The sequence below is a fragment of the Oncorhynchus tshawytscha genome, unplaced genomic scaffold, assembly GCF_018296145.1.
Source record: "Oncorhynchus tshawytscha isolate Ot180627B unplaced genomic scaffold, Otsh_v2.0 Un_contig_1282_pilon_pilon, whole genome shotgun sequence".
Taxonomy (NCBI): domain Eukaryota; kingdom Metazoa; phylum Chordata; class Actinopteri; order Salmoniformes; family Salmonidae; genus Oncorhynchus; species Oncorhynchus tshawytscha.
The window spans coordinates 290,001-300,000 of record NW_024609789.1 but is presented as its reverse complement, the minus strand read 5'-3'; the positions used below and the strand labels follow the sequence as shown (position 1 = coordinate 300,000).

The 10,000-nt window shown below is 49.5% G+C and overlaps 1 protein-coding gene across 1 annotated transcript in view; it reads right to left on the bottom strand.

The window, feature by feature from the left end:
- Nucleotides 1-10,000, bottom strand: part of LOC121845900 (glutamate receptor ionotropic, NMDA 2A-like) — a 189,562-nt gene that overhangs the window by 57,252 nt on the left and 122,310 nt on the right. The window contains exons 9-10 of the mRNA XM_042318118.1: nucleotides 8,945-8,997; nucleotides 2,367-2,516 (exon numbers count right to left, since the gene is read on the bottom strand). Of these exons, the coding sequence (XP_042174052.1) occupies nucleotides 2,367-2,516; nucleotides 8,945-8,997 (203 nt within the window). The remainder of the gene's footprint in view (nucleotides 1-2,366; nucleotides 2,517-8,944; nucleotides 8,998-10,000) is intronic.

The following is a 10,000-nucleotide window of genomic DNA, read 5'->3' as shown; positions in this document are numbered from 1 at the left end:
GAGGAGAACGGAGAAGAGAGAAGGAGAGATGAGAGAGGCGAGGAGATGAGATTAGATGAGAGGAGAGGAGGAGAGAGGAGAGGAGAAGAGATGAGAGGAGAGAAGAGAAGAGGAGAGAAGAAGAGGAGAGAAGATGAGAGGAAGATAGAGAAGGAGAGCAATAGAGGAGAAGAGATGAGATGAGAGTCAACCCGATAATTGATAGTGACAGAAGGTTAGAGTGATAGAGTGATAGATAGATAGATAGATAGATAGATAGATAGATAGATAGATAGATAGATAGATAGATAGATAGATAGATAGATAGATAGATAGATAGATAGATAGATAGATAGATAGATAGATAGATAGATAGATAAGATCTGGTGCAACCAATTACCTTCAGAAGTCACATAATTAGTTAAATTAAGTCCACCTGTGTGCAATCTGAGTGTCATATGATCTGTCACATGATCTCAGTATATATACACCTGTTATGAAAGGCCCCAGAGTCTGCAACACCACTAAGAAAGGGGCACCACCAAGCAAGTGGCACCATGAAGACCAAGGAGCTCTCCAAACAGGTCAGGGACACAGTTGTGGAGAAGTACAGATCAGGGTTGGGTTATAAAAAAATATCTGAAATTTTTAACATCCCACGGAGCACCATTAAATTCATTATTAAAAAATGGAAAGAAAATGGTACCACAACAAACCTGCCAAGAGAGGACCATCCACCAAAACTCACAGACCAGGCAAGGAGGGCATTAATCAGAGAGGCAACAAAAATACCAAAGACAACCCTGAAGGAGCTGCAAAGCTCCACAGTGGAGATTTGAGTATCTGTCCATAGGACCACTTTAAGCTGTACACTCCACAGAGCTGGGCTTTATGGAAGAGTTACCAGGGAAAAAAGCCATTGCTTAAAGAAAACAATAAGCAAACACGTTTGGTGTTCACCAAAAGGCATGTGGGAGACTCCCCAAACATTTGGAAGAAGGTACTCTGGTCAGATGAGACTAAAATGTAGCTTTTTGGCCATCATGGAAAACGCTATGTCTGGAGCAAACCCAACACCTCTCATCATCCGGAGAACACCATCCCCACAGTGAAGCATGGTGGTGGCAGCATCATGCTGTGGGGATGTTTTTCATTGGCAGGGACTGGGAAACTGGTCAGAATTGAAGGAATAATGGATGGAGCTAAATACAGGGAAATTCTTGAGGGAAACCTGTTTCAGTCTTCCAGAGATTTGAGACTGGGACGGAGGTTCTCCTTCCAGCAGGAAGTGACCCTAAGCTAAAGCAACACTTGAATGGTTTAAAGGGAACAGTTAAATGTCTTGGAATGGCCGAGTCAAAGCCCAGACCTCAATCCAATTGAGAATCTGTGGTATGACTTAAAGATTGCCGTACACCAGTGGAACCCATCCAACTTGAAGGAGCTGGAGCAGTTTTGCCTTGAAGAATGGGAAAAAATCCCAGTGGCTAGATGTTCCAAGCTTATAGAGACATACCCCAAGAGATTTGCAGCTGTAATTACGGCAAAATGTGGCTCTACAAAGTATTGACTTTGGGGGGGTGAATAGTTATGCACGCTCATGTTTTCTGTATTTTTCATCTAATTTCTAAAAACAAAAACAAATATAGCATCTTCAAAGTGGTAGGCATGTTGTGTAAATCAGATGGTACAAACCCCCCCAAATCTATTTTTAATTCCAGGTTGTAAGGCAACAAAAAAATGTTAAGGGGGGTGAATACTTTCACAAGCCACAGTAGATAGATTTTTTTATCTTTATTTAACCAGGCAAGTCACTTATTTTCAATGACGGCCTAGGAACAGTGGTTTAACTGCCTGTTCAGGGGCAGAACAACAGATTTGTACATTGTCAGCTCGGGGATTTGAACTTGCAACCTTCCGTTTACTAGTCCAACACTCTAACCACTAGGCTACCCTGCTCTAACCACTAGGCTACCTGCTCTAACCACTAGGCTACCTGCTCTCACCACTAGGCTACCTGCTCTAACCACTAGGCTACCTGCTCTAACCACTAGGCTACCCTGCTCTAACCACTAGGCTACCCTGCTCTAACCACTAGGCTACCCTGCGCTAACCACTAGGCTACCTTGCTCTAACCACTAGGCTACCCTGCGCTAACCACTAGCCTACCCTGCTCTAACCACTAGGCTACCCTGCTCTAACCACTAGGCTACCCTGCTCTAACCACTAGGCTACCCTGCTCTAACCACTAGGCTACCTGCTCTAACCACTAGGCTACCCTGCTCTAACCACTAGGCTACCCTGCCACCAGATACATAGATAGAGGTATAGACCTACTCTTTAACATGTTTCCTACAGGGAACAGAGTGATAGAGGTGTAGACCTACTCTTTAACATGTTTCCTACAGGGAACAGAGTTCCTCATGCAGGTCCCAGTCAGGATGTCTACGTTGTCAACGACGACAAAGGGCTTCTCCTCAAGAGTCACGATAGACAGGTGGTTCTCATCGGCCTCCTCGTCTCCCCACGAGTTATACCTGCTCACACACACATTATAATGCATTATAACAAGATATACCTGCTCACACACATTATACAGCATTATAACAAGACATACCTGCTCAGACAGACATTATAATGCTTTATAACGAGTTACGCCTGCTTACACAGAAAACCAGAGGGTTAGAGATAGACTAGTGTCCTGTCCAGGAGATTAGGGTTAGACTAGTGTCCTATCCAGGGGGTTAGGGTTAGACTAGTGTCCTGTCCAGGGGGTTAGGGTTAGACGAGTGTCCTGTCCAGGGGGTTAGGGTTAGACTAGTGTCCTGTCCAGGGGTTAGGATTAGACTAGTGTCCTGTCCAGGGGTTAGGGTTAGACTAGTGTCCTGTCCAGGGGTTAGAGATAGACTAGTGTCCTGTCCAGGGCTTAGGGTTAGACTAGTGTCCTGTCCAGGGGGATAGACTAGTGTCCTGTCCAGGGCTAAGGGTTAGACTAGTGTCCTGTCCAGGGGTTAGGGTTAGACTAGTGTCCTGTCCAGGGGTTAGAGATAGACTAGTGTCCTGTCCAGGGCTTAGGGTTAGACTAGTGTCCTGTCCAGGGGTTAGGGTTAGACTAGTGTCCTGTCCAGGGGTTAGGGTTAGACTAGTGTCCTGTCCAGGGGTTAGGGTTAGATTAGTGTCCTGTCCAAGGGTTTAGGGTTAGACTAGTGTTCTGTCCAGGGGTTAGGGTTAGACTAGTGTCCTGTCCAGGGGGGTTAGACTAGTGTCCTGTCCAGGAGGTTAGGGTTAGACTAGTGTCCTGTCCAGGGGTTAGGGTTAGACTAGTGTCCTTTCCATGGGTTTAGGGTTAGACTAGTGTCCTGTCCAGGGGGTTAGGGTTAGACTAGTGTCCTGTCCAGGGGTTAGGGTTAGACTAGTGTCCTGTCCAGGGGTTAGGGTTAGACTAGTGTCCTGTCCAGGGGTTAGGGTTAGATTAGTGTCCTGTCCAAGGGTTTAGGGTTAGACTAGTGTTCTGTCCAGGGGTTAGGGTTAGACTAGTGTCCTGTCCAGGGGTTAGACTAGTGTCCTGTCCAGGAGGTTAGGGTTAGACTAGTGTCCTGTCCAGGGGTTAGGGTTAGACTAGTGTCCTTTCCAGGGGTTTAGGGTTAGACTAGTGTCCTGTCCAGGGGGTTAGGTGTTAGGGGTTAGGGTTAGACTAGTGTCCTGTCCAGGGGTTAGGGATAGACTAGTGTCCTGTCCAGGGGGTTAGGGTTAGACTAGTGTCCTGTCCAGGGCTTAGGGTTAGACTAGTGTCCTGTCCAGGGGTTAGGGTTAGACTAGTGTCTTGTACAGGGGGTTAGGGTTAGACTAGTGTCCTGTCCAGGGGGATAGACTAGTGTCCTGTCCAGGGGTTAGGGTTAGACTAGTGTCCTGTCCAGGGGCTTAGGGTTAGACTAGTGTCCTGTCCAGGGGCTTAGGGTTAGACTAGTGTCCTGTCCCGGGTTTAGGGTTAGACTAGTGTCCTGTCCAGGGGGTTAGGGTTAGACTAGTGTCCTGTCCAGGGGTTAGGGTTAGACTAGTGTCCTGTCCAGGGCTTAGGGTTAGACTAGTGTCCTGTCCAGGAGATTAGGGTTAGACTAGTGTCCTGTCCAGGAGATTAGGGTTAGACTAGTGTCCTGTCCAGGGATTAGGGTTAGACTAGTGTCCTGTCCAGGAGATTAGGGTTAGACTAGTGTCCTGTCCAGGAGATTAGGGTTAGACTAGTGTCCTGTCCAGGGGGTTAGGGTTTGACTAGTGTCCTGTCCAGGGGGTTAGGGTTAGACTAGTGTCCTGTCCAGGGGTTAGAGATAGACTAGTGTCCTGTCCAGGGCTTAGGGTTAGACTAGTGTCCTGTCCAGGGGTTAGGGTTAGACTAGTGTCCTGTCCAGGGGTTAGGGTTAGACTAGTGTCCTGTCCAGGGGTTAGGGTTAGACTAGTGTCCTGTCCAGGGGGTTAGACTAGTGTCCTGTCCAGTGCTTAGGGTTAGACTAGTGTCCTGTCCAGGGGTTAGGGTTAGACTAGTGTCCTGTCCAGGGGTTAGAGATAGACTAGTGTCCTGTCCAGGGCTTAGGGTTAGACTAGTGTCCTGTCCAGGGGTTAGGGTTAGACTAGTGTCCTGTCCAGGGGGTTAGGGTTAGACTAGTGTCCTGTCCAGGGGTTAGGGTTAGACCTACTGTCCTGTCCAGGGGTTAGACTAGTGTCCTGTCCAGGAGGTTAGGGTTAGACTAGTGTCCTGTCCAAGGGGTTAGGGTTAGACTAGTGTCCTGTCCAGGGGGTTAGGGTTAGACTAGTGTCCTGTCCAGGGGTTAGGGTTAGATTAGTGTCCTGTCCAAGGATTTAGGGTGAGACTAGTGTCCTGTCCAGGGGGTTAGGGTTAGACTCGTGTCCTGTCCAGGGGATAGACTAGTGTCCTGTCCAGGGGTTAGGGTTAGACTAGTGTCCTGTCCAGGGGGATAGGGTTAGACTAGTGTCCTGTCCAGGGGCTTAGGGTTAGGCTAGTGTCCTGTCCAGGGGCTTAGGGTTAGACTAGTGTCCTGTCCCGGGCTTAGGGTTAGACTAGTGTCCTGTCCAGGGGTTAGACTAGTGTCCTGTCCAGGAGGTTAGGGTTAGACTAGTGTCCTGTCCAAGGGGTTAGGGTTAGACTAGTGTCCTGTCCAGGGGTTAGGGTTAGACTAGTGTCCTGTCCAGGGGTTAGGGTTAGACTAGTGTCCTGTCCAGGGGTTAGGGTTAGACTAGTGTCCTGTCCAGGAGGTTAGGGTTAGACTAGTGTCCTGTCCAGGGGTTAGGGTTAGACTAGTGTCCTTTCCAGGGGTTAGGGTTAGACTAGTGTCCTGTCCAGGAGGTTAGGGTTAGACTAGTGTCCTGTCCAGGGGTTAGGGTTAGACTAGTGTCCTGTCCAGGGGTTAGGGATAGACTAGTGTCCTGTCCAGGGGGTTAGGGTTAGACTAGTGTCCTGTCCAGGGCTAAGGGTTAGACTAGTGTCCTGTCCACGGGGTTAGGGTTAGACTAGTGTCCTGTCCAGGGCTTAGGGTTAGACTAGTGTCCTGTCCAGGAGATTAGGGTTAGACTAGTGTCCTGTCCAGGGGGTTAGGGTTAGACTAGTGTCCTGTCCAGGGGTTAGGGTTAGACGAGTGTCCTGTCCAGGGGTTAGGGTTAGATTCTAGTGTCCTGTCCAGGGGTTAGGGTTAGACTAGTGTCCTGTCCAGGGGGGGTTAGGGTTAGACTAGTGTCCTGTCCAGGGGGTTAGAGATAGACTAGTGTCCTGTCCAGGGCTTAGGGTTAGACTAGTGTCCTGTCCAGGGGGATAGACTAGTGTCCTGTCCAGGGCTTAGGGTTAGACTAGTGTCCTGTCCAGGGGTTAGGGTTAGACTAGTGTCCTGTCCAGGGGTTAGAGATAGACTAGTGTCCTGTCCAGGGCTTAGGGTTAGACTAGTGTCCTGTCCAGGGGTTAGGGTTAGACTAGTGTCCTGTCCAGGGGTTAGGGTTAGACTAGTGTCCTGTCCAGGGGTTAGGGTTAGACTAGTGTCCTGTCCAGGGGGTTAGGGTTAGACTAGTGTCCTGTCCAGGGGTTTAGGGTTAGACTAGTGTCCTGTCCAGGGGGTTAGGGTTAGACTAGTGTCCTGTCCAGGGGTTAGGGTTAGGGTTAGACTTAGTGTCCTGTCCAGGAGGCTTAGGGTTAGGGATAGACTAGTGTCCTGTCCAGGGGTTAGGGTTAGACTAGTGTCCTGTCCAGGGGCTTAGGGTTAGACTAGTGTCCTGTCCCGGGCTTAGGGTTAGACTAGTGTCCTGTCCAGGGGTTTAGGGTTAGACTAGTGTCCTGTCCAGGGGGTTAGGGCTAGACTAGTGTCCTGTCCAGGGGGTTAGGGATAGACTAGTGTCCTGTCCAGGGGGTTAGGGTTAGACTAGTGTCCTGTCCAGGGCTAAGGGTTAGACTAGTGTCCTGTCCACGGGGTTAGGGTTAGTCTAGTGTCCTGTCCAGGGCTTAGGGTTAGACTAGTGTCCTGTCCAGGGGGTTGGGGTTTGACTAGTGTCCTGTCCAGGGGGTTAGGGTTAGATTAGTGTCCTGTCCAAGGGTTTAGGGTTAGACTCGTGTCCTGTCCAGGGGGTTAGGGTTAGACTCGTGTCCTGTCCAGGGGGATAGACTAGTGTCCTGTTCAGGGGGTTAGGGTTAGACTAGTGTCCTGTCCAGGGGGATAGGGTTAGACTAGTGTCTTGTCCAGGGGCTTAGGGTTAGACTAGTGTCCTGTCCAGGGGCTTAGGGTTAGACTAGTGTCCTGTCCCGGGCTTAGGGTTAGACTAGTGTCCTGTCCAGGGACTTAGGGTTAGACTAGTGTCCTGTCCAGGGGTTAGGGTTAGACTAGTGTCCTGTCCAGGGGTTAGGGTTAGACTAGTGTCCTGTCCAGGGGTTAAGGATAGACTAGTGTCCTGTCCAGGGCTAAGGGTTAGACTAGTGTCCTGTCCACGGGGTTAGGGTTAGACTAGTGTCCTGTCCAGGGCTTAGGGTTAGACTAGTGTCCTGTCCAGGGGTTAGCGTTAGACTAGTGTCCTGTCCAGGGGTTAGGGTTAGACTAGTGTCCTGTCCAGGGGGGGTTAGGGATAGACTAGTGTCCTGTCCAGGGGGTTAGGGTTAGACTAGTGTCCTGTCCAGGGGTTAGGGTTAGACTAGTGTCCTGTCCAGGGGTTAGGGATAGACTAGTGTCCTGTCCAGGGAGTTAGGGTTAGACTAGTGTCCTGTCCAGGGCTAAGGGTTAGACTAGTGTCCTGTCCACGGGGTTAGGGTTAGACTAGTGTCCTGTCCAGGGCTTAGGGTTAGACTAGTGTCCTGTCCAGGAGATTAGGGTTAGACTAGTGTCCTGTCCAGGGGTTAGGGTTAGACTAGTGTCCTGTCCAGGGGTTAGGGTTAGACTAGTGTCCTGTCCAGGGGTTAGGGTTAGATTAGTGTCCTGTCCAGGGGGTTAGGGTTAGACTAGTGTCCTGTCCAGGGGGTTAGGGTTAGACTAGTGTCCTGTCCAGGGGGACAGGGTTAGACTAGTGTCCTGTCCAGGGGTTAGAGATAGACTAGTGTCCTGTCCAGGGCTTAGGGTTAGACTAGTGTCCTGTCCAGGGGGATAGACTAGTGTCCTGTCCAGGGCTTAGGGTTAGACTAGTGTCCTGTCCAGGGGTTAGGGTTAGACTAGTGTCCTGTCCAGGGGGTTAGAGATAGACTAGTGTCCTGTCCAGGGCTTAGGGTTAGACTAGTGTCCTGTCCAGGGGTTAGGGTTAGACTAGTGTCCTGTCCAGGGGTTAGAGATAGACTAGTGTCCTGTCCAGGGCTTAGGGTTAGACTAGTGTCCTGTCCAGGGGGTTAGGGTTAGACTAGTGTCCTGTCCAGGGGGTTAGGGTTAGACTAGTGTCCTGTCCAGGGGGTTAGGGTTAGACTAGTGTCCTGTCCAGGGGGTTAGGGTTAGACTAGTGTCCTGTCCAGGGGGTTAGGGTTAGACTAGTGTCCTGTCCAGGAGGTTAGGGTTAGACTAGTGTCCTGTCCAGGGGGTTAGGGTTAGACTAGTGTCCTGTCCAGGGGGTTAGGGATAGACTAGTGTCCTGTCCAGGGGGTTAGGGTTAGACTAGTGTCCTGTCCAGGGCTAAGGGTTAGACTAGTGTCCTGTCCACGGGGTTAGGGTTAGACTAGTGTCCTGTCCAGGGCTTAGGGTTAGACTAGTGTCCTGTCCAGGAGATTAGGGTCAGACTAGTGTCCTGTCCAGGGGGTTAGGGTTAGACTAGTGTCCTGTCCAGGGGGTTAGGGTTAGACTAGTGTCCTGTCCAGGGGTTAGGGTTAGATTAGTGTCCTGTCCAGGGGTTAGGGTTAGACTAGTGTCCTGTCCAGGGGTTAGGGTTTAGACTAGTGTCCTGTCCAGGGGGACAGGGTTAGACTAGTGTCCTGTCCAGGGGTTAGAGATAGACTAGTGTCCTGTCCAGGGCTTAGGGTTAGACTAGTGTCCTGTCCAGGGGTTAGGGTTAGACTAGTGTCCTGTCCAGGGGGTTAGAGATAGACTAGTGTCCTGTCCAGGGCTTAGGGTTAGACTAGTGTCCTGTCCAGGGGGTTAGGGTTAGACTAGTGTCCTGTCCAGGGGTTAGAGATAGACTAGTGTCCTGTCCAGGGCTTAGGGTTAGACTAGTGTCCTGTCCAGGGGTTAGGGTTAGACTAGTGTCCTGTCCAGGGGGATAGGGTTAGACTAGTGTCCTGTCCAGGGGATAGGGTTAGACTAGTGTCCTGTCCAGGGGGATAGACTAGTGTCCTGTCCAGGGGGATAGGGTTAGACTAGTGTCCTGTCCAGGGGGATAGACTAGTGTCCTGTCCAGGGGGATAGGGTTAGACTAGTGTCCTGTCCAGGGGGATAGACTAGTGTCCTTTATATTACATGTAACTATGTCATATTAACAATGTAAATTGATTTTAAAATAGTTGTACCTGGGCCATACCGGGAACATCAGAGACAAGGTCCCATTCTCCCATCGACCCATCTGGAGAGAGTGAGAGAGAGAGTGAGAGAGAGAGAGAGAGAGGGGGGCGTGGGGGAGAGAGAGAGAGAGAGGGGGGGCGGGGGAGAGAATCACACAGAGGTCATATTTAGGATTTTTCAGGGAGTAGAGATCAACAGTATCTTCCGGTGTTGTGTTCAAGAAAAAAGAAAGACCGATTCAAGACTACCTAAAGACCGATTCAAGACCACCTAAAGACCGATTCAAGACCACCTAAAGACCGATTCAAGACCACCTAAAGACCGATTCAAGACCACCTAAAGACCGATTCAAGACCACCTAAACGAGACCGATTCAAGACCACCTAAAGACCGATTCAAGACCACCTAAAGCGAGACCGATTCAAGACCACCTAAAGCGAGACCGATTCAAGACCACCTAAAGCGAGACCGATTCAAGACCAAGAGCGGGAGGGGTACAAGGGGCTCCGAGACTGAGTCAACACAGAGACCAGAAAAGAGTCCAATTCAAGACCATGATTGTAATTTTGTCAAATCGCCACCGTAACATGTGTATCCTTTAGATATTCAGAATGGATGTTGAGGGGAAATAGAGCCACTCTACAAATTATTACTAACCCAGACACAGTGGAAGACAATGGGCCTTCTGCTCCTTTAGAGAAAGGGCTAATGATGTATAAAAATTTTTTTTATAAAATGTATAAAAATTAGAACAAGAAGAAGTAGTCTAACTATATTATTATTTATTATTTATTTTATTATAAGAGATACAATCGGGAGTTTTATTTGCTAGTCTCTGGGTTAGATACATCTAGCTAACTAAGTCAGCCATTGGCTAGGCCATCGGAAGCTAGATAGAAGGATCTGCCATTCAACTGCATTAGAGCCAATGGCTGACTTTTTGACTGTTGTGACAGTGGAATAAACCAATCACATTTTGACCTAATGGGTGGGACAGCAGGTCACTGTGCAATAGGGAGCAGTAGTTTTCCCACAGGGCTAGCTAGCTAGTTTTCGTTGTAGGT